The sequence below is a fragment of the Gorilla gorilla genome, chromosome 10, assembly GCF_029281585.2.
Source record: "Gorilla gorilla gorilla isolate KB3781 chromosome 10, NHGRI_mGorGor1-v2.1_pri, whole genome shotgun sequence".
NCBI lineage: Eukaryota > Metazoa > Chordata > Mammalia > Primates > Hominidae > Gorilla > Gorilla gorilla.
The window spans coordinates 62,553,887-62,578,485 of NC_073234.2; the positions used below are offsets into that span (position 1 = coordinate 62,553,887).

General features: G+C 36.7%; 1 protein-coding gene across 1 annotated transcript in view; it reads left to right on the plus strand.

Moving 5' to 3' along the window:
• CPNE8 (copine 8) overlaps nucleotides 1-24,599 on the plus strand; it is a 255,945-nt gene that overhangs the window by 187,982 nt on the left and 43,364 nt on the right. The window contains exon 14 of the mRNA XM_004052956.5: nucleotides 18,696-18,742. Within this exon, the coding sequence (XP_004053004.2) occupies nucleotides 18,696-18,742 (47 nt within the window). The remainder of the gene's footprint in view (nucleotides 1-18,695; nucleotides 18,743-24,599) is intronic.

The window sequence follows — 24,599 nt, forward strand, 5'->3', positions numbered from 1 at the left end:
TTATCATAAAGCAATGCTGGATTTCATTAAATGCCTTTTCTGCATCTATTGAGATGATTGTATGTTTTTCTAAATTCTGTTTATGTGATGTATCACATTTATTGAATCGCGTATGTTAAACTATCCCTGCATCAATTTAGGGGCCTAATTATCATAACCTTTCCACTGTCGGGTTATGCTCATGTTGAATCTGAATTGACAAGTAAAGCTTGACGTCATCAAAAGGGTGAAAAATTACAATGTAAGATATCATTAACAACAATTATATTGATTCTCTAGCTAGCTCTGCTTAATCCAAATACTTAGTTGAGTTTTCTTGAATTTATTTTGTCCTCTACATTAATTTTATAAAACATTTCTCTTAGAACAGATGCAAGGGAGCACAGAGATAGAGAAAGAGTGTGAAACAGGCAACTGTTGTGAACTGTTCAGCAATTTTGCTGAGAGTCAAACATTGCAATTAAATTCACAGAAATAACTTATTGAATTGCAATTTAAAATTTTATCTCTTCTTGTTTCTTCTCACAAAAAAATAATGGAATCAAAAATTATAAAAATGTTAAGTTGGTTTTTTACTCATGAATCCAATTAGAAATTATGCAGAGTTAAGAAAAGACACATTTAAATACTAAACAAAATTGTTTTCATAGCCTTTTAATATCTTTTCCTTCAAAGGAACTTATTTTTAGGCCTGGTTCGTAGTATTCAATATTATACACTTCCATTAGTTTAGTTATTATTGATGTAGATATTTACATGAAAATACCAGCTTGATTGTTTGTGAAACCAGGTTGTTAGTTTGTTACTTTTCATTCATTGTCTCAATCCCTAAAATACTGTGTTTAGCTGCAGTAGACAGATTTATGGATTCAGGTACACAGTGAGCAGATGAGACAGATGCATTCTAAATCAACCCAAATCCAATTTTTATTCAAATATTCTCTGAAATACAAACCTAATTTTTAGATCTTTTTTTTTGATAAGCAGTGCTGTGTTTTTTCTGGAGTATGAGATACATTCTATAATTTGAAATAGTGAAAAGTTTTATTTTCTAGACAGAAGAAGAATATTCATAAAGGAGCTTTGTCATGGTCTCTTCTGGATTATTGACCTTGGTGTCATCATTTTTAATCACACTCTGTACTTTTATCCCTGTAGTTATTTTATTTCTCTTTACTTATTAAAAATAATTTTAGATATTAAAATTTGAATACAATTGTCTACCTAAAATGTTTATTTAGTAATCTCCAACCTTTGGCATTGAATACTTCAATTATCATTAATAAGGACAATGTCAGATTCATTTCAAATTACATACTGTTATGAAATCTAAGATAATTTCTTAGGTAGCATGATAATTATTTCAATTATTATTATTTGTGAACTGGGTTTATTCACTTTTACAGACTTATAGAATATATACTTCCATATCCCCAGCAGCTCACACTGTAAGTGTCTGAAGACAGAATCATAAATTTCAATTTGGTTCTTCTGCCTTTTAGTCCTCTATGTCTCTCAAGTGTTATGACACTCCACTTCCCCATCCCCGTAACTAAGGAACAAATATCTATAAAGTTTTCCACATCTCTTTGATTGGCAGATGAAGGAGGAAAACAGATCACAAATTTTGTTGCACACTGAGTCCCTGCTAAGCCACTAGAATTTCATGTCAACATGAAATCCTGGTCTATGCTTTTATCAGAAAATTGAGTGTGTTAGAAACTTGGAGGTCTACAGACTGTCATTTTTATCCTTTGAAAAAAGGCCAAACTCTCATCCAGCGAGTCCAGGTGAGCTTATACTAATTTCCCTGGATGTCATTTTAATTGTTTATTTGTATGATTTGTTTGTTCAAAGAGACATAATTTTAAAATATTTTTATAGGTCTGAACACAGAGTGGCCATTGAATAAATACAGACTAATTAGACGGCCATTTGGAGCACGATTTTCTACCCTTTTTTTCTCCCAAATTTCTTATCAAAATTAAAACATAATGAACAAATAGAACTTTAAATACAGAGTGTGACAAACTGGAATACAAACCCTCACATCTGTCTGTCTCAGATTTTATCAATTTGCGATCTTACTCTCTCCACGAGTCACACAGCAATCATCAGATAAAACAGATGGACCAGGCTTTCTGGAATAAGAAAACATGCTTTTGTATTGCCTCTACCAGGATTTGTCTCAGCTGAACTCTATATCTTCGTTGTAGTTACTTGGAGGAAGGGCAAAATCAAGATTAGAAGAACAAACAGCTTGTTTTCTTCATATCTTAAGAGAAAGGGAGTATGAGAGAAGGCAATAGGAGAGACAGTAAGCGGGCAGTAACTTCCTTATTGAATAAGAAATTCAATAAGGAATAAATGTTTGCGAAAAAGTCAGCCCAATTTCAAAGAAGTGGTTGCTGATAATTGAGGCATTGTATAGTAGTGGCAAAGAATTTGGGTTCTGGCATTAATTGTACAGTTCAAATCCTAGATCTGCCTCTTGCTAGCATAACCTGTTTTCATTTCTGTGAAATAGGAATATGAATAACAATGACTATTTCATAGAGTGGCTGTGAGGGTTAACTGAATTTCATGTAGTTAACCCTCAATAAATGCTAGCTATTATTTTTCTGAAAAATCTCAAAGTTCTAATATGTCTAAGCTCATCATATTGTTGTCATCATATTGCTGTAGTAATCGCCCTAGTTATAAGAGATATGAAGAAAAAAGTATGTATTCAAATTTACAAAGCCCATGAAAATCACTTTCTTATAGTTCATTTCTATTTGAGGATAACCCCAGGATACTTCTTTCAGTCCAGACAGTCCTGTTCACTCCAACCCAAACTCAACTCTAAATCTAAAACTTGTTTGAAAAAATTTTTTAAAGAGCTATCTACCTATCATAAGCTAATCTTAAAGGCTAAAGTGGGCTTCTTGATACTACTTATTTTGGAGGCTAGATCAATATCAGTAAGTTCCTTTATCAACAGACCCCATACAGATTATTTTTTTTACTTAAAAATACTTGAACAATTGAAATGACTCTGTAAAACATTTAATTTAGTTTTATAAAATTGGTGGCAGCCTGGGCATGGTGGTTCACACCTGTAATCCCAGCACTTTGAGAGGCTGAGGCAGGTGGATCTTTTGAGCCCAGGAGTGTGAGACCAGCCTGGACAATATAATGTGCCTGCATCTCCATGAAAACTAAAAAATATAATAGTTGGGTGTGGTGGCACATGTGTGTTCTCCCAGCTACTCAGTGGGCTAAGGTGCAGGGGCGGTGATTGTTAAACCCAAGAGGTTGAGGCTGCTGTGAGCCATGATGATGCCACTGCACTCCAGCCTGGAAACAGAGCAAGACCTCGTCTAAAAAAAAAAAAAAAAAAAAAAAAAAAAATGGCATCATTGCATTGGATATGTTGCTGTGTTGCTTCAGGAAGCACATCTGGCCAGAACATGCAACACTATAAAGTTTTTTTTTTCCTTAATCCAATTTCTTATTCGAAAACGGAATACACATGTCTAGAATTTTTTATAATGCTTTTTGTTGTGGCACCCAAGTACTTTCATTCATCAAATCAGTGGAAAGCTAAACTCTGTGGTGCTGAGTAGGGATAAATCTAATAAAAACAAAGCCATTCTGCCTTCTATAAATATTTTCACATGGAACATTATCATATCAAAACTGAAAAGTTTGTTTAGAAAACAAACTTTTAGGAATATTAAGAAGACTGTCATAAACATTTATTTGGTTAAAGTTTGATTCTCATTTTTGTACGTTTAAAATGCATACTTGGGCCGGGCATAGTGGGTCATGCCTGTAATCCCAGCACTTTGGGAGGCCGAGGCGGGTGGATCACCTGAGGTCAGGAGTTCGAGACTAGCCTGGCCAACATGGTGAAACCCTGTCTCTACTACAAATACAACAGTTAGCTGGGCGTGGTGGCGCATCCCTGTAATCCCAGCTACTTGGGAGGCTGAGGCAGGAGAATCGCTTGATCCCAGGAGGCAGAGGTTGCGGTGAGCCGAGATCATGCCACTACACTCCAGCCTGGGCAGCAAGAGCAAAACTCCATCTGGAAAAAAAAAAAAAAAAAGAAGTACACTTGGAAAGCTTAGAGATATCTAGTTACATACCTTATGATTGTGATTTCATTGCCAGTTTGTTATGCTGCAGATAAATTTTTTCAGAGCTCTCCATTTCAAAGTCAAAGGAAACTCTTCAGGTATGCCTCATCATCAGGACTAGCACTAATCTTGCCAAATATTGACACTCTATTGGTATTGGGCAGTTTCATAGTTATGTTGCTTGGTTACAGTGTGCACTTTTAGCCACACACAGTGAAAACTGAAAGAACAGAGTGATGCAACAGCAATGAATTTTTGCAAAACTATTATTAATAGTAGGAAAACAACTTTAAATATTTTCCTCCTGATGATGTACTAATAATTTTCTCTTGAAACATATAACTTTTCTTTGAAACTTAGAAACTTTTGTAGGAACAAAATTTTATCATCTATTTCTGTGAAATTATTCTATTGTAGACAACATACTTTGCTATTTCTAAAATAGTTTCACAGTGGTGGGCAATTAAAAGGTTGGGGGCTGGGAGCAGGAGAAACAGAAATACATAAAAACAGTAGCTTACCAAGGGCAGGAGGTAGTAGAGTGGGAAAGAATTTATCACAGACATTGCTTAGAATTGCTAGTGTACGGTGATATTAAAATGTAGGTTGCATATGCATAAGATACATTACTATATTTAAGTTCTGTACAGACAGTGTACCCCTTTACTGCCTGTACTGGTTAGAGCTTCATTGCCCCACCCTTGATACATCACTAACCCACATTATGGGAAGGACTAGTGGAAAATAAATTTATGTTAATATAACGAAAGAACTCTCTTCTTACCCAACAGAGGAGAGTATTAGTATGAACCAGGAGAAAATGGCATGGGTTGCTCACGAAATTTGTCCTACAGCATGTAGAGTATTTGCTATGTGCAAGTACTTGAGAGTTTTATTTCTAACATTTAGAAGTCTCCTTCAATGTGGTTGTTACCTATCTGTCATTTGAGAAAACTAGGACCCAGAGATCTGATAGTTTTGCAAGGAGTCACAACTAGCTAGCTAGTGGTGATTCTGGGATTCAAACTCCAGTCTGTATGACTCAAGAGTTCACTGTCTTCCTACTAGGCAGGCATTACCTCTCTGGCACCTACCTCATTTTAAATGGGATTTTGATGGATAGTGCTTACAGTTTTGGTTTGGGGTTAGTTTTTTTTGTTGTTGTTGTTGTTAGCTTATTTTGATTATGTCACATATATTTTCTAACTATTGGTTAGAACAAAGGTTGGCAATTTTGCATACCTTTTTGATAAGGTGTTCTTGAATTGCATGAAGATAAGCTAGCCTCCTTATGAAGTTGTATTTTGGAGTAGTAGTATTGTGTGAAAAAATATAGAAATCAATCTTCAAAGTCTAGAGAAATTAGAAAGTTTTGTTGATTTGTAAAAACTGAATTCAGTAAGGTTGAAGAATAAAGAGTTGAGGGATCATATCTCTTGTCTCCAGTTATTTTTTTTATTGTTACTTTTGACATTTCACTGATCCCCAGGAATCCAGAGTGCATGAAGGAAAGAAAGGATAGAAAATACGGCAAAAGTCAAAGTTTACAATTACTTCATGCAGTAGAATTTTGTTTGAGGAAGTACCTAGATAACACCTAACAAGGTTAGATTATAAATTCATGGCTCAGTTTTGGGTTGAGCAGATTGGTACCTTACTGGTGGGTGTGAAGGAAAGGAAATCTGACATGGGAGCGTCAGATTCTTTGCAATAACCTGAACCTCTGGTAGACCCAGAAATTTGATAAGCATTATACAATCCAGTATTCAAAGAAGTATGCAACACTCAGGTTCTGAAAAACTAGTATCAATAATCGTGATAATAATGAGTCATCTACTTAATGGGCCTTCTAAAGGACAGGTCCTTTTATGGACCTCACAGCAACAATCAGGGAAGGTTTTATAATTATTTACAAGTGAGCTGCAGAAGATTGAATAGTTTTTTCAAGATCACATGAATCATGAGTGAAAGTATTTATATCTGAATTTGCATTTGTGCTTCTCAAAACCTGCCCTCATTCTAGCAGATCTTACTTGGCAAGGTTAATTCACTGAGTAGTTCATGGGCATGGGATGCCAGAATTTTGAAGATGCAGCAAAGTTTGGAATGAGGCATCTGTCTGCATTGTCATTCAGGTAGTTGAACCAATTTTAAGAAAAGCAAAAGGATAAGACAGAAAAGGGCTCAGGGTTTAGCCCATGGTGAGAGAAGGTCAAGAAGGGTTAGGTTGGATGACAATGTTTGAGGCAAGTGCACCAGGGCTTCAGGGCATGTTCCAGAACCAAAGTGTGAACTAGAATACATACTGGTAAATCAAGGCAGAAGCATAGTCCTGGTACCAACATAGAAAGAATGAGAGGAATATTATTGTTAGGTGGGCATCCCAACTACATTTTTGGGTTCTAGATACCAACAGGTAGTGGATGTGAATCTGTTTGTCAAGATTAATTTAAAGAGGAGTGGGAGAAATCCATTGTATAATTTACAACGTTCAGTTTGTGCAACTGAACTAGATTTGAAATTGGGAAGAAAGAAAAACAAGCCTTCTGCACATCCCTATCACAGTTTTGTTAGTTCTCTGTAATTAATTCAAAATAACAGCTGTAGAAAACACATGTAAGATGGTATTACTCTCTGTATGTGTATATGTGTGTCTAGTTTTCTTTGATACTCACATATATACTTGCTTCCTGTGGATCTTTGCTGTGCTAGTAAATTATTCTCATCTTGACATCTGATTTCTCTGTCATTCACAGCTTTTGGAAAGATGGTAAAATAGGGACATTTTCCAAGTTCATATTTTAGTAGTACTAGGACATATGTATTGGGAGATCTCCTAAGATGTTAGTACTAACTCATGCAATTTGGCAGGCATAACTTTTTATATTCTAAAATATAATGCTGCTAACTGGATTTTATGAAATCCTTCTGTCTTTTCTGCTTCTAAAACATAAAATGACAGCTAAAGTAACACTTCCTAAACAAAATGTTTCGAGGATTTAAATGTGATTGTTTTATGAATATTCTGTCAGGAGTAATCTTATATAAATTTGGATTTTTTTTTTACTTTGACACATGATTGATTTTTTTTTTCCTCTAACATTAGGCTTCAAGCAATATTAGAGAATGAAAAAGGGTAATGACGTTACTGATTGAAATGTTGTTTGGTTTACTTTTATAGCAAATTATGCATTAAAGTCTTCAAGAAACCTGTTTTGTAGCTTGAGGTTATAGTATTGCTAGGAACTTTCTTTAAATTTTTTATCAGTTAATATTTTCTAAATACATAGAATATGACACTTGATTTAGTAAGTATGTATTATAATATGAATGGAAACTCTTAGGAATCATGGCATTGAACAAACTGATATTCACAGTAAATGTGCAGGTGAATTTTAGGTTATGCTATTGATTTTGAATTCAATGATAAAATGCTGTGCTATCTTTGTCATTGAACAATATAAAGCTGGAGTTTTGCTCTGTGAGTTCAAGAATGGTGTTTTATTTGCTCCTGTTTCTCTTCATCCTATAGCACAGTGCTTGGCAATTGAAAGGTGCTCCATAAATCATTGTTGAACTGTGGTTTTCTAAGTAGAAAAATCTCAATGGTGTGATAGTAGGCTAAGTGACCATCGCTACCATGAGCTGCTTTATTTAGTAAGCCGTAATATTTTCCTTCTGAGCTGAATGCTGCTGCTGATTCAAAGTAATAAAGGCAAGAGATTCTTCCTGACATGCAGAATGAGACAAAGAATTAATCAAATCTTGTCATCAATCAGTCATCAAATATGCTTCAGGATTCTGCTTTACTCATTGAGTGTCTCTGTTGCACCATAATTACCAAATGGTCTTATTTATCATTTAGTGCTAAATGAATGCATCCACCTTTTATACTTAGGCTTAGAGTGTCCTGGATTCCAACAGTGCTCATTGGTCCTGCCTTTCATTCTTCTTCCTTCCTTCCTTCTTACCTTCCTTCCCTCCTCTCTCTTTTTCTTATCTTGTCTTCTTTTCTACAGTTCATTGTTTTATTGTACATAGTCTACATGGTTTTATAATTTAGTTTAGCTATTGATAGTTTTAGTAAGTTTAATTCTAAATATCTGCTCCTTTTTATTTTCATTTTTTAACAGACAGAGTCTCACTCTGTCGCACAAGCTGGAGTGCAGTAGTGCAAGTATAGCTCACCGCAGCCTCAAATTCGTAGGCTGAAGAGATCATCACACCTCAGCCTCCTAAGTAGCTTGGACTACAAGTGTACGCCACCCAACCTGGTTATTTTTTAAAATTTCTATACAGACTGGGTCTCAGTATGTTGCCCAGGCTGGTCTGGAACTCCTGGCTTCAAGTGATCCTCCCACCTCAGCCTCTCAAATGCTGGGATTACAGGTGGGATCCACTGTGCCTGTCCTCTGCTCTCTCCTTCTTTTTAACTCTTATGTATGGTTCTTTAGTGAATAGCCATAACTTTTCTTTGTAGCTTTGGTAGGGACAACTTTGTCTTTGAGAGGACCTTTGCATCTGTGACTACTGAAGTCTTGTATCTGCAACCAGTGCTTCTAGGAAGCTGACGGTTATGCTGTAGCATTCTGGGCTACCCTGGAGAACAAGTTAGAAACAGTCATAAACAAACGTATCCATTTGCCCAGTGAACACAGTGAGGTTTCAATATGTGGAAAGCATTGTGCAGACACTGTTGCAAGAGAGAGTTGAATCAAGATAGTAATGTGTCTTCTCCTACAGTGTACAGAGATTGAACCAAAGACTGGACTTCTAAATTGATCTTTATAATCTGCTAAAACATATATTCTTAAAGCTCAAAGTTATTTTTTATTCCTAATGAGGTGTTATTTGAATAAAATAACATAAAAAGAATATATACATATTATTTTGTTACTTATATACTTGATAACATATTTGATAGAAGGAAAAATTTGCCCAAGCATGAGATTATATCCAGATTTTTTTATCATTAAGAATATTTACTGTCTATATCTGATAGAAGAATCCCATTTCTCATGAGAAAATCAATGGATAAAATTCAGTGTTTCTTCAAAACCAAAACTTCCTTTATCAAAACCTGTAGAACACAGGTTTCAGCAAACTTCGTAAAATATTCAGATCAAATTTTGGTTTGTTATTGATTTTCAGGAGGATTAATCTCTTTTATATTAAAAGCTCATTTGGTCACACACAAAAAAGAACATCTGTTTAGTTTTTTTCTAGGATTATGGCATAATATTAATAATATAATCCATATCCTTTATTGTGTGCCTATTATAGCCAGAAAGTTTGCAAATATTTAACTGGAGGAACAGATTAGTTGAATGTGAATTCAAATTCCAATGCTGTTGTTTATTACTGGCATGGAAATTATTAAGTTTTGCGAGCATAGATTTCCTTCTCTGTAAAAAGAGGATGATAGTATCTTCTCTTTAAAATTATTTTGTGGTTAACTGGTACAAGCCATGTAACATCACATTATATATAATGTGTGATATGTATAATGTGAATATCTTATGATATATGTATATATATATTATGTGTGTAAAATAAAATGTATATGTAATATCTCATGTTGTTTCCTTTCAGTTCTCATTTTTTTTCTATCTGCCAGGTACCTGCCCTCCAAGAGTTTTGAAATTTGGCTAAGGTCACCAACTGGGTTGCTGGGACTCAAACCCAGTTCATTCAGATTCAAAATCCACACCCTTTCTAATCTACCTTGCTGCCATGTATCACAGTCATTTCTCTCCCTACCACAGCATGACGAAGCAATGTGCTGATGGTGATTGTTCTTTTCAGTCCCTCAAAGGGGCTTTTATCTGAAAATGTTCTCCCAGAAGTCTTGCTATATTCTTTTTCTAAAAGTTTGTACTCACTTAGGTTCATGCTGGTTAGTGTTATGCTCCAAATTAGCCTATATTCTTAGCCTATAAACCTGATTTCTACTCTGAGAAAAAAATACCATATAACTATTAATATAAAGGGAATCTATACTAGTTTTTGTTAAATATAAGCAAGAAAGGTTGTTGTTTCCGTAGGAAAAAAAAAATGTGTGAATTTGATTCAATCCCTGCGTTGTATTTAGGTCTTTCCAGGCCGAATATTTGGAGAAAGAAGGAAATATCACAATAGTTTTTACTAAGAGAACTACAAGAGACCCTATGCTGTAATAGCAGAATCAGATTGCTTTATTTAAATCCCATCATTATTTATCCAATAGTTCCAAAATTGGAAGTGTTAAATCAATTGTGCTGTGTGTCAAAAGTAATTTGTTGCTAAAAAATAGTCAAAGTACTCATGTTTTCTGATGATTTACTTTTTAATTAAAAATTATTTTGTAGATTAGATGTGATTCTAGGTTATTACAGTATTTATAGCATTGTCATGTATTTGTGTTTTTATATTTTCCCTGGTAAGGAAGAGATGAAATTACATACAGAGTCATAGGTATACTCAAAAAAGTGAATTTCTTTTTTTTTTTTTTTTATTATGCTTTAAGTTTTAGGGTACATGTGCACATTGTGCAGGTTAGTTACATATGTATACATGTGCCATGCTAGTGTGCTGCACCCACTAACTCGTCATCTAGCATTAGGTATATCTCCCAATGCTATCCCTCCCCCCTCCCCCCACCCCACCACAGTCCCCAGAGTGTGATATTCCCCTTCCTGTGTCCATGTGATCTCATTGTTCAATTCCCACCTATGAGTGAGAATATGCGGTGTTTGGTTTTTTGTTCTTGCGATAGTTTACTGAGAATGATGCTTTCCAATTTCATCCATGTCCCTACAAAGGACATGAACTCATCATTTTTTATGGCTGCATAGTATTCCATGGTGTATATGTGCCACATTGTCTTAATCCAGTCTATCATTGTTGGACATTTGGGTTGGTTCCAAGTCTTTGCTATTGTGAATAATGCCGCAATAAACATACGTGTGCATGTGTCTTTATAGCAGCATGATTTATAGTCCTTTGGGTATATACCCAGTAATGGGATAGCTGGGTCAAATGGTATTTCTAGTTCTAGATCCCTGAGGAATCGCCACACTGACTTCCACAATGGTTGAACTAGTTTACAGTCCCACCAACAGTGTAAAAGTGTTCCTATTTCTCCACATCCTCTCCAGCACCTGTTGTTTCCTGACTTTTTAATGATTGCCGTTCTAACTGGTGTGAGATGATATCTCATAGTGGTTTTGATTTGCATTTCTCTGATGGCCAGTGATGGTGAGCATTTTTCCACGTGTTTTTTGGCTGCATAAATGTCTTCTTTTGAGAAGTGTCTGTTCATGTCCTTCGCCCACTTTTTGATGGGGTTGTGTGTTTTTTTCTTGTAAATTTGTTTGAGTTCATTGTAGATTCTGGATATTAGCCCTTTGTCAGATGAGTAGGTTGCGAAAATTTTCTCCCATTTTGTAGGTTGCCTGTTCACTCTGATGGTAGTTTCTTTTGCTGTGCAGAAGCTCTTTAGTTTAATTAGATCCCATTTGTCAATTTTGTCTTTTGTTGCCATTGCTTTTGGTGTTTTGGACATGAAGTCCTTGCCCACGCCTATGTCCTGAATGGTAATGCCTAGGTTTTCTTCTAGGGTTTTTATGGTTTTAGGTCTAACGTTTAAATCTTTAATCCATCTTGAATTGATTTTTGTATAAGGTGTAAGGAAGGGATCCAGTTTCAGCTTTCTACATATGGCTAGCCAGTTTTCCCAGCACCATTTATTAAATAGGGAATCCTTTCACCATTGCTTGTTTTTCTCAGGTTTGTCAAAGATCAGATAGTTGTAGGTATGCGGCGTTATATCTGAGGGCTCTGTTCTGTTCCATTGATCTATATCTCTGTTTTGGTACCAGTACCATGCTGTTTTGGTTACTGTAGCCTTGTAGTATAGTTTGAAGTCAGGTAGTGTGATGCCTCCAGCTTTGTTCTTTTGGCTTAGGATTGACTTGGCGATGCGGGCTCTTTTTTGGTTCCATATGAACTTTAAAGTAGTTTTTTCCAATTCTGTGAAGAAAGTCATTGGTAGCTTGATGGGGATGGCATTGAATCTGTAAATGACCTTGGGCAGTATGGCCATTTTCACGATATTGATTCTTCCTACCCGTGAGCATGGAATGTTCTTCCATTTGTTTGTATCCTCTTTTATTTCCTTGAGCAGTGGTTTGTAGTTCTCCTTGAAGAGGTCCTTCACATCCCTTGTAAGTTAGATTCCTAGGTATTTTATTCTCTTTGAAGCAATTGTGAATGGGAGTTCACTCATGATTTGGCTCTCTGTTTGTCTGTTGTTGGTGTATAAGAATGCTTGTGATTTTTGTACATTGATTTTGTATCCTGAGACTTTGCTGAAGTTGCTTATCAGCTTAAGGAGATTTTGGGCTGAGACAATGGGGTTTTCTAGATAAACAATCATGTCATCTGCAAACAGGGACAATTTGACTTCCTGTTTTCCTAATTGAATACCCTTTATTTCCTTCTCCTGCCTAATTGCCCTGGCCAGAACTTCCAACACTATGTTGAATAGGAGCGGTGAGAGAGGGCATCCCTGTCTTGTGCCAGTTTTCAAAGGGAATGCTTCCAGTTTTTGCCCATTCAGTATGATATTGGCTGTGGGTTTGTCATAGATAGCTCTTATTATTTTGAAATATGTCCCATCAATACCTAATTTATTGAGAGTTTTTAGCATGAAGGGTTGTTGAATTTTGTCAAAGGCTTTTTCTGCATCTATTGAGATAATCATGTGGTTTTTGTCTTTGGCTCTGTTTATATGCTGGATTACATTTATTGATTTGCATATATTGAACCAGCCTTGCATCCCAGGGATGAAGCCCACTTGATCATGGTGGATAAGCTTTTTGATGTGCTGCTGGATTCGGTTTGCCAGTATTTTATTGAGGATTTTTGCGTCAATGTTCATCAAGGATATTGGTCTAAAATTCTCTTTTTTGGTTGTGTCTCTGCCCGGCTTTGGTATCAGAATGATGCTGGCCTCATAAAATGAGTTAGGGAGGATTCCCTCTTTTTCTATTGATTGGAATCGTTTCAGAAGGAATGGTACCAGTTCCTCCTTGTACCTCTGGTAGAATTCGGCTGTGAATCCATCTGGACCTGGACTCTTTTTGGTTGGTAAACTATTGATTATTGCCACAATTTCAGCTCCTGTTATTGGTCTATTCAGAGATTCAACTTCTTCCTGGTTTAGTCTTGGGAGAGTGTATGTGTCGAGGAATGTATCCATTTCTTCTAGATTTTCTAGTTTATTTGCGTAGAGGTGTTTGTAGTATTCTTTGATGGTAGTTTGTATTTCTGTGGGATCGGTGGTGATATCCCCTTTATCATTTTTTATTGTGTCTATTTGATTCTTCTCTCTTTTTTTCTTTATTAGTCTTGCTAGCAGTCTATCAATTTTGTTGATCCTTTCAAAAAACCAGCTCCTGGATTCATTGATTTTTGGAAGGGTTTTTTGTGTCTCTATTTCCTTCAGTTCTGCTCTGATTTTAGTTATTTCTTGCCTTCTGCTAGCTTTTGAATGTGTTTGCTCTTGCTTTTCTAGTTCTTTTAATTGTGATGTTAGGGTGTCAATTTTGGATCTTTCCTGCTTTCTCTTGTGGGCATTTAGTGCTATAAATTTCCCTCTACACACTGCTTTGAATGCATCCCAGAGATTCTGGTATGTTGTGTCTTTGTTCTCGTTGGTTTCAAAGAACATCTTTATTTCTGCCTTCATTTCGTTATGTACCCAGTAGTCATTCAGGAGCAGGTTGTTCAGTTTCCATGTAGTTGAGTGGCTTTGAGTGAGATTTTTAATCCTGAGTTCTAGTTTGATTGCACTGTGGTCTGAGAGATAGTTTGTTATAATTTCTGTTCTTTTACATTTGCTGAGGAGAGCTTTACTTCCAACTATGTGGTCAATTTTGGAATAGGTGTGGTGTGGTGCTGAAAAAAATGTATATTCTGTTGATTTGGGGTGGAGAGTTCTGTAGATGTCTATTAGGTCCGCTTGGTGCAGAGCTGAGTTCAATTCCTGGGTATCCTTGTTGACTTTCTGTCTCGTTGATCTGTCTAATGTTGACAGTGGGGTGTTAAAGTCTCCCATTATTAATGTGTGGGAGTCTAAGTCTCTTTGTAGGTCACTCAGGACTTGCTTTATGAATCTGGGTGCTCCTGTATTGGGTGCATATATATTTAGGATAGTTAGCTCCTCTTGTTGAATTGATCCCTTTACCATTATGTAATGGCCTTCTTTGTCTCTTTTGATCTTTGCTGGTTTAAAGTCTGTTTTATCAGAGACTAGGATTGCAACCCCTGCCTTTTTTTGTTTTCCATTTGCTTGGTAGATCTTCCTCCATCCTTTTATTTTGAGCCTATGTGTGTCTCTGCACGTGAGATGGGTTTCCTGAATACAGCACACTGATGGGTCTTGACTCTTTATCCAACTTGCCAGTCTGTGTCTTTTAATTGGAGAATTTAGTCCATTTATATTTAAAGTTAATATTGTTATATGTGAATTTGGTCCTGTCATTATGATGTTAGCTGGTGATTTTGCTCATTAGTTGATGCAGTTTCTTCCTAGTCTCGATGGTCTTTACATTTTGGCATGATTTTGCAGTGGCTGGTACCGGTTGTTCCTTTCCATGTTTAGCGCTTCCTTCAGGAGCTCTTTTAGGGCAGGCCTGGTGGTGACAAAATCTCTCAGCATTTGCTTGTCTGTAAAGGTTTTTATTTCTCCTTCACTTATGTAGCTTAGTTTGGCTGGATATGAAATTCTGTGTTGAAAATTCTTTTCTTTAAGAATGTTGAATATTGGCCCCCACTCTCTTCTGGCTTGTAGGGTTTCTGCCGAGAGATCAGCTGTTAGTCTGATGGGCTTCCCTTTGAGGGTAACCCGACCTTTCTCTCTGGCTGCCCTTAACATTTTTTCCTTCATTTCAACTTTGGTGAATCTGACAATTATGTGTCTTGGAGTTGCTCTTCTTGAGGAGTATCTTTGTGGCGTTCTCTGTATTTCCTGAATCTGAATGTTGGCCTGCCTTGCTAGATTGGGGAAGTTCTCCTGGATAATATCCTGCAGAGTGTTTTCCAACTTGGTTCCATTCTCCGCATCACTTTCAGGTACACCAATCAGACGTAGATTTGGTCTTTTCACATAGTCCCATATTTCTTGGAGGCTTTGCTCATTTCTTTTTATTCTTTTTTCTCTAGACTTCCCTTCTCGCTTCATTTCATTCATTTCATCTTCCATTGCTGATACCCTTTCTTCCAGTTGATCGCATCGGCTCCTGAGGCTTCTGCATTCTTCACGTAGTTCTCGAGCCTTGGCTTTCAGCTCCATCAGCTCCTTTAAGCACTTCTCTGTATTGGTTATTCTAGTTATACATTCTTCTAAATTTTTTTCAAAGTTTTCAACTTCTTTGCCTTTGGTTTGAATGTCCTCCCATAGCTCAGAGTAATTTGATCGTCTGAAGCCTTCTTCTCTCAGCTCGTCAAAATCATTCTCCATCCAGCTTTGTTCCGTTGCTGGTGAGGAACTGCGTTCCTTTGGAGGAGGAGAGGTGCTCTGCGTTTTAGAGTTTCCAGTTTTTCTATTCTGTTTTTTCCCCATCTTTGTGGTTTTATCTACTTTTGGTCTTTGATGATGGTGATGTACAGATGGGTTTTCGGTGTGGATGTCCTTTCTGTTTGTTAGTTTTCCTTCTAACAGACAGGACCCTCAGCTGCAGGTCTGTTGGAATACCCTGCCGTGTGAGGTGTCAGTGTGCCCCTGCTGGGGGGTGCCTCCCAGTTAGGCTGCTCGGGGGTCAGGGGTCAGGTACCCACTTGAGGAGGCAGTCTGCCCGTTCTCAGATCTCCAGCTGCGTGCTGGGAGAACCACTGCTCTCTTCAAAGCTGTCAGACAGGGACATTTAAGTCTGCAGAGGTTACTGCTGTCTTTTTGTTTGTCTGTGCCCTGCCCCCAGAGGTGGAGCCTACAGAGGCAGGCAGGCCTCCTTGAGCTGTGGTGGGCTCCACCCAGTTCGAGCTTCCCGGCTGCTTTGTTTACCTAAGCAAGCCTGGGCAATGGCGGGCGCCCCTCCCCCAGCCTGGCTGCCGCCTTGCAGTTTGATCTCAGACTGCTGTGCTAGCAATCAGCGAGATTCCGTGGGCGTAGGACCCTCCGAGCCAGGTGTGGGATATAGTCTCGTGGTGCGCCGTTTTTTAAGCCGGTCTAAAAAGTGCAATATTCGGGTGGCAGTGACCCGATTTTCCAGGTGCGGCCGTCACCCCTTTCTTTGACTCGGAAAGGGAACTCCCTGACCCCTTGCGCTTCCCAGGTGAGGCAATGCCTCGCCCTGCTTCGGCTTGCGCACGGTGCGCGCACCCACTGGCCTGCGCCCACTGTCTGGCACTCCCTAGTGAGATGAACCCGGTACCTCAGATGGAAATGCAGAAATCACCCGTCTTCTGCGTCGCTCACGCTGGGAGCTGTAGACCAGAGCTGTTCCTATTCGGCCATCTTGGCTCCTCCAAAAAAGTGAATTTCTTATGTGACTGCCACTACCTCATTAGTTTCCATCAGCAAAAAAAAAAAAAAACTAAACTAATTCACTAAAATAACTTTGGGTAACAACCAAGTGCCGAAATTTAAATATATATATATATACACACACATATATATACACATACATACACACACACACACACACAGATGGTCCTCAGCTTACAATAATTCAGCAAGATTTTTCTTTACCATAGTGCAAAATCAATACACATTTAGTAGAAAGAAAAGCAGCATGATACTCTCTCCTGATGCTGGACGGTGGCCACAGGTCCCAATCAGCCACAGGATCACTGGGTGAACAACTGATGCTCCACAGTGTACTGTGTTGCCAGATTATTTTGCCCAACTATAGGCTAATGGAAGTGTTCAGAACACAATAAAATAGGCTAGAGTAAGGTATGACTTTCCTTAGGTTAGGTATTTAAATGCATTTTTGACTTAAAATATTTTCAACTTACAGTTGATTTATCAGGATGTAACCCCACTGCAAGTTGAGGAGCATTTTGTAACATATTTTATCAATCAGTATATATCTGTATTTATCTATATCTGTAAATAAACACACACACACGCACACATACATATACACACAAACACACAAAGAGAAATGCTGTAAGCAATGGGAGACTAGTGTCTGAAATACTTCATTTCTGAAGAAAGCAAAAGAAAATCCTGTGTGTTTCTTTTTCCAACTTTTATTTTAGATTCAAGAATTACATGTGCATGTTTGTTACCTGGATATATTGTGTGATGCTGAGGTTAAGGTTACAAATGATCCTGTCACCCAGGTACTGAGCATAGTACCCAACAGTTCATTTTTCAGCCCTCAAGCCACCCTTCTTCCATCTCTCCTCTAGTAGTCCCCATTGTCTGTTGTTGCCATCTTTATGTCCATGAGTACCCAATGTTTAGCTCACACTTATAAGGAAGAATACGTGGTGTTTGCTTTCTGTCCCTGCATTAATTTGCCTAGGGTATTGTCCTCCAGCTATATCCAAGTTACTGCAAAGGGCATGACTTTATTCTTTTTTGTGGCTTTTTCCATGGTTAGATTTTCACTCCCTCGGTTAGATTTATTCTAGATATTTGTGTGTGTGTGTGTCACTCTTGTGAATGGGATTGCATTCTTCATTTGGCCCTCAGCTTGAACATCATTGGTATATAAACAAGCTACTGATTTTTGTACATGATTTTGTATCCTGAAACTTTGCAGAATTTATCAGTTCCAGGAGCCTTTTAGTGTAGTATTTAGGATTTTCTAGGTATAGAATCGAGTGATGTGTGAAGAGAGATAGTTTGACTTATTTTCCCATTTGGATGCCTTTTATTTCTTTCTCTTGCCTGATTGGCCAGCTCTTCCAATACTATGTGGAATAGGAGTGGTGAGAGTGGGCGTCCTTGACTTGTTCCAGTTCTCAAGAGGAATGTTTCCAGTTTTTGCCCATTCAGTATGATGTTGGCTGTGAATTTGTCATAGATGGCCCTTATTATTTCACGGAGTGTTCCTTCAATGCCTAGCTTCTTGAGGGTTTTATCAGGAAGGGATGCTGGAGAAAATCGTGTGTTTGGGGGATTATCAAAAAGAATTAGTTTAAGGAATGACATTATTAGAGATGATTTTAGCAATGCAACACTTTAAAGCACATGCTAATTTCACGATTACTACAGAACAATTTTGGAAACATAAATTAATAATAAATGATGGCATTGAGGCTGGAAACTAATTATTTGCAGTTTGACTACTTTGTTATGAGTCACTTACTTACTCCAAAATAGGAACTACTTTTATTCCTGAGAGTTTAGTTTTCATTGTATGTGACTATAAATATATGTAACTATAAATATATTTTTGCCAAGTTCTTACCATGTAAAACTGCCTATCTGATGCTATCCAATATGTACTATAATATATTGCTCTTAATTAACGTTTGAGAAAATCAGTGACATTAAAAAATATAACCGAAATGGAAAAGAAACTCCTTTTATCAGGTTATTTCATTATTAATGAGTCTTGTTTACTTCTATTCCAGGACGCAAATCAATTTCACAGTGGCTATTGATTTTACAGCATCAAACGGTGAGTGTTTTGGTTATCCCCTGATAAAAATCATCAGCAATTACATGAAAAATAAATTTATATTTTCATAAGTGTTAATTTATTTCTATATTTACATACTTCTGAAGTTTTCCATATAAAATTTACATAATTTTTTCTTTCTTTTTAATGTTGTGAAATAGTTCAAATATACAAAGACTAGAAATAATATAACAAAAATGCTAATAGTCTCATTCAGATTTATATATTGAAATATTGTCATTGTTTTACATGTGTTTAAAATAATACAAATTTTAGATGTACTGAAGCCTATTGTATCTCTGACCCATTCTCCTGCCCTCTGTTCTTTTCCATCTATAACTATAATTCTGAAGTGTATTAAGTTATAATCCTCATTTTTATAGTACTTTTGTATGTATGAATTTATATAAATGTAATTCAACAGTATCTGTCCTTTATAAAGTTGGTTCACTTTTACTCAATTATTAATTTTTAATAATTACTTATGTTAACACATTAATATCTAATTCACTCAGAGGGACTGATATATAACAGCTCATGTATGGATATTCATAATTTATGTATTAAACCTTTTAAGAAAAAAAGATAGTGGGCTTTTATTTTGAAGCAACTTTATTTCAAACAGAACAATCATTTGAAATTAGTTATTATGTATCATCAGAATGTTAACTTCATTACGTAACTTTTACCAGAAGTTGCCACTAGTTTATATTTGTCTATTTTTTCTTTCAAATGGCTTATTATGTCTATGGATCCCACCTTATATTCTTTTTATTTCATTTTTATTTCACAATCATTCACGTTTTACAAAACAATAGAAATTTTAGGGAAGAAAGTACCTTAGAGGTCACTTAATTGAACCTTCTTCTTATACAAGTGAGGACACTCAGATCCAGGAAATATTTTTACTAATAAACACACTTGACTTGTTAGTTCTAGAGTTAGAACTACAGATAAGACCAGACTGTAATTCAGCTTTCACTGCATGCCACGTTCTTTCTGCAACATTATGGCTTCCAATTAATTATTTTTACTCGTGTTTTATTCAGCATAATATAGAACATAGAAATAATACCTAAGGCCAGGCATGGTGGCTCATGCCTGTAATACCAGCACTTTGGGAGGCTGAGGCGGGCAGATCACCTGAGGTCAGTAGTTTGAGACCAGCGTGGCCAATATGGTGAAACCCCATCTCTACTAAAAATGCAAAAATTAGCCAAACGTGGTGGCACACACCTGCAGTCCCAGCTACTCAGGAGGTTGAGGCAGGAGAATCACTTGAACCCAAGAGGTAGAGGTTACAGTGAGCCAAGATTGTGCCACTGTACTCCAAACTGGGTGACAGTGAGACTCCATCTCAAAAACAAAACAAAATAAAACAAACAAAAAGAAATAATACCTAAAATCCAACTGCTTTAAAATACTAGATTGTGTTCACTGATGAATACTAGCACAACAACTAAGATAAGCAAGAAATTATTAAATAAAAAGACAAACATTTTTGATTTGAGAAGAAACATTGACTTGAGAAGAAACAGATAATCAGAGTAGACCTATAACAAGTAAAATGACTAAATTAGTAGTTTTTAAAAGACTACCCACAAGGTTAATCTGAACCCAGGGCCAGGTAGCTTCACTGGTAAATTCTAACAACTATCTGAAGAGGAATTAATACCAATTCTTCACAAATTCTTCTGAAATGTGAAAGAAGCTTACTTCCCAGCTCATTTTGTGAGGTTAATATTATCTTGATACCAAGAGAATTACACACCCAAACAAAGTAAGATTTGTCCTTGCAATGAGAGGATTTTTAATACTGAAAAATCAAATAACATAACCTACCTGTATTAGTCTTCTCTCATGCTGCTAATAAAGACATACCCAAGACTGGGTAATATATATATAAAGGAAACAGGTTTAATTCACTCACAGTTCTACATGGCTAGGGAGGCCTCACAATCATGACAGAAGGAGAATGAGGAGCAAAGTTATGTCTTACATGGTGGCAGGCAAGAGAGCATTTGCAAGGGAACTCCCCTTTATAAGACCATCAGATCTTATGAGACTTATTCACTATTATGAGAACAGTATGGGAAAGACCCACCTCCATGATTCAATTACCTGCCACCTGGCCACTCCCATGGCACATGGGAATTATGGGAGCTACAATTCAAGATGAAATTTGGGTGGGGACACAGCCAAACCATTATCAACACCCTGTCGATAGAAGAAAACACAGAAACCACATGATCATCTCAACTGATGCAGGAAAAGCATTTTACAAAGTCCGGTGCACTTTCATGTTGAAAACACTCCACAAACTAGAAATAGAAGGGGACTTCTTGGCCAGGCTCAGTGGCTCACGCCTGTATTCCTAGCAGTTTGGAAGGCCGAGGCGGGTGGATTGCTTGAGACCAGCCTGGGCAACATGGTGAAACCCCGTCTCTACTAAAATACAAAAAATTAGCCAGGCGTGTTGTCACACGCCTGTAATCCCAGCTACTAGGGAGGCTGAGACAGGAGAATCGCTTGAACCTGGGAGGCGGAGGTTGCAGTGAGCCGAGATCATGCCGTTGCACTCCAGCTTGGGTGACAGAGCAAGACTCCATCTCAAAAAAAAAAAAAAAAAAAGAAGGGGACTTCCTAACCTGATGAGGGAATCTATGTAAAGTCCACAAATAACATGATACTTAGTGGTGAAAAGCTTAACATTTTCGTCTTGAGATGAAAAACAAGACAAAAATGTATGCTCCCACCTCTTCTATCCAACATTATACTGGAGGTTGTAGCCAAGACCATTAGGCAAGAAAACTAAATACAAAATATCTGGATAAGAAGGAGAGAAATAAAAGTATCCTTATTGCAGATGGCATGATCTTGTATATAGGATATCCTAAAGAATCCGCTGAAAATCTACTATAACCAATAAATAAGTTCAGCAAGTTTGCAGGATAGAAGATCAATATATAAAACTCAGTTCTTTTTATGCACTTCCAAGAAACAATTAGAAAATGAAATTCAGAAAACAATTTCCTTTATCATAGTATCAAAAGGAATATTATACTTACGAATAAATTTAACTAGCAATTCTTCTTCTGGAAATATATATAATACAGATTTACCTGCACTCTCAGAAAATGCTATAGTTCATAGTAATTTGTAAAAAAAAAAAGTTTAGAAAGCTTCATAGAGTACATTAGCTGGGTACTGGTGAAATAGACCGTGGTTCAGCCACAGAATGAAACACTATGCAGCCACCAAAAGGTAAGAATGAGGGAAAGGAAGGAAGGAAGGAAGGAAGGAAGGGTAGGGGAAAAAGAGAGAAGAAAGGAAAGTGGACCATTCTTTCTACTAATATGGAAAGACTTCTAAGATATATTGTTAAATGAAAATATCAAAGTAGAGAACAGAGTTATCAGTTATCAGTGTGCTGTCCTTTACATAAGGATTGGGGCACATAACAATGTAAATGCATAAATACTAGAAGTATATACAATGAACTAACAAAAGGTGACTAGCACCAGTGAATTAGGTGAACTAAGAACGTTAGAGAGCAACTTCTTTATGGAAATATTTTTATAGTATACTGATTGTGAGATTGTGAATACCTGTTCATAAAATAAACAAATATGGTTAAAAGAATGGAAAACAAGAGAAAAGAAGTGCAAAACTTATAGTCCAACAACTCTGAAACAAGATAAGTGCAAATTATTTTCTGAAAAAAATATTGTTGAAATAAATTAAAAATGAAAATAAAGAGAGAAACCAGCCATGCTTTTGGATTAGAAAACTCCACATTGTTAAGGTGGCACTATTCCCCAGAGTGATCTACAGATTTAAAGCAATCTTTATCAAAATCTGAAAGGATGTTTTGGAAGAAATTCATATGGAAATTAATATGAAATTTATTTAAAGCAATCCTTATCAAAGTCTGAAAGGACATTTTGGAGGAAATTCATATGGAAATTAATATGAAATTGCAAAGGACCCAGAAGAGCTAAAACAAACTTGAAAAATAACATTGAAGTAGGAAGAGTCAACATTTCTCACTTTTAAAACTAACTAAAAAGCAACAGTAATTAAGACAGTGTCTTCTGGCATAAAGATGATTATTCAGATCAATGAAATGGATACAAGTTTGCAAAAGTAAACCCTGATGTCTAAGGTCAACTGATTTCAAGAAGAATACCAAAACAATGCAAAGGGGGAAGACTGGTCTTAGCAAATGGTGCTGGGACAACTGGATAGCCACATGCAAAAGCAGGAAGTTGGACTCTTCCCTCGCATACAAAAATTAACTCAAAATGGATCAAATACTTAAATGTAAAAGCTAATGCTATATAATTCTCAGAAGAAAACATAGGGATGCATCTTCATGACCTTGGATTTGGCAGTTGATTCTTAAATAAGATACCAAACTCATGAGCAACAACAACAACAAAATAGATAAAATGAACTTCAAAATCAAAACTTTTTATGCTTTGAAGGGCACTATCAAGAAAATGAAAAGACATCCCCCAAAATGGAAAAAATGTTCGCAAATCATACCTCTCATGAGGGACTTGAATCTAGAATATATAAATAACTTACAATTCAATAAAAAGACAAATAATCCAATGTTAAAAGTGGGCAAAGGATCTAAATAGATATTTCTCCAAAGAAGGATATACAAGTGGCCTATAAACACATGAAATGATTCTTGGCCAACTTAGGCATCAGGAAATCCAAATCAAAACTATAATGAGATATCATTTCATACCCACTGGGGTGACTGTAAGAAAACAGTCAAATAACAAGTGCTGGTGATGATATGAAGAAATCAGAATCCTCATAACATTGTTGGTGATTGTGTTGTTTCATTTGCATTGCTGTAAAGGAATACCTGAGACTGGGTAATTTATAAAGAAAGTAGGTTTACTTAGCTCACAGTTCTGCAGGCTGTATAAGCATGGCACCAGCATTTGCTTGGCTTCTGGTGAGGCCCAGGAAACTTTCAATCATGATGGAATGCAAAGGGGCAGTCAGCATATTACATGGTGGGAGCAAGAGAGAGAGAGAGAGGAGGAGGTACCATGCTCCTTTTAGCAACCACCTCTCACGTGAACTAACAGAGTGAGAACTCCCTCATTACTAGGAAGATGGTACCAAGCCATTCATGGGGGATCCTACCCCATGACCTAAACACCTCCCACCAGTCCCCATCACCAACATTGAGATTTGGAGGGGACAAACATCCAAACTATATCAGTGGGAATGTAAAATTGTGCAGCCACTTTAGAAAAACACTTTGCTAAGTTCCTCACATTGTTAAATATAGAGTTACCATATGACCCAGCAATTTCATTCCTAGATGTATACTCAAGAGACTTAAAAACATATGTCAGCACAAAAACTTATACGTGAATGTATATAACAGCATAATATCCCAAATGTGGAAGCAACCCAAATGTCTAACAAGTGATAAATGATAAAATCCATACAATGGAATACTATTCTGCAATAAACAAAAATAAAGCACTAATACATGCAGGCTACAAGATAGATGGTTGTTGAGATCTATAAGCTAAGTGAAAGCAGCTAGTTACAAAAGATCACATATTATGTGATTCTGTTTTTATGAACTGTCAAGAAGAGACAAATCAATGGAGACAAAAAGATGATTAGTGATTATTTAAGGCTAGGGTGGTAACTAATGGGTACGGTTTCTTTTTGAAGTGATAAAAATGTTCTGAAATTAACTATAGTGATGATTGCACATAACTATGAATATAGTAACAATCATTGAATTGTTCTTTGTTTTATTTTGTTTTGTTTTTTGAGATGGGGGGTCTCACTCTGTCGCAAGGCTGGAGTACAG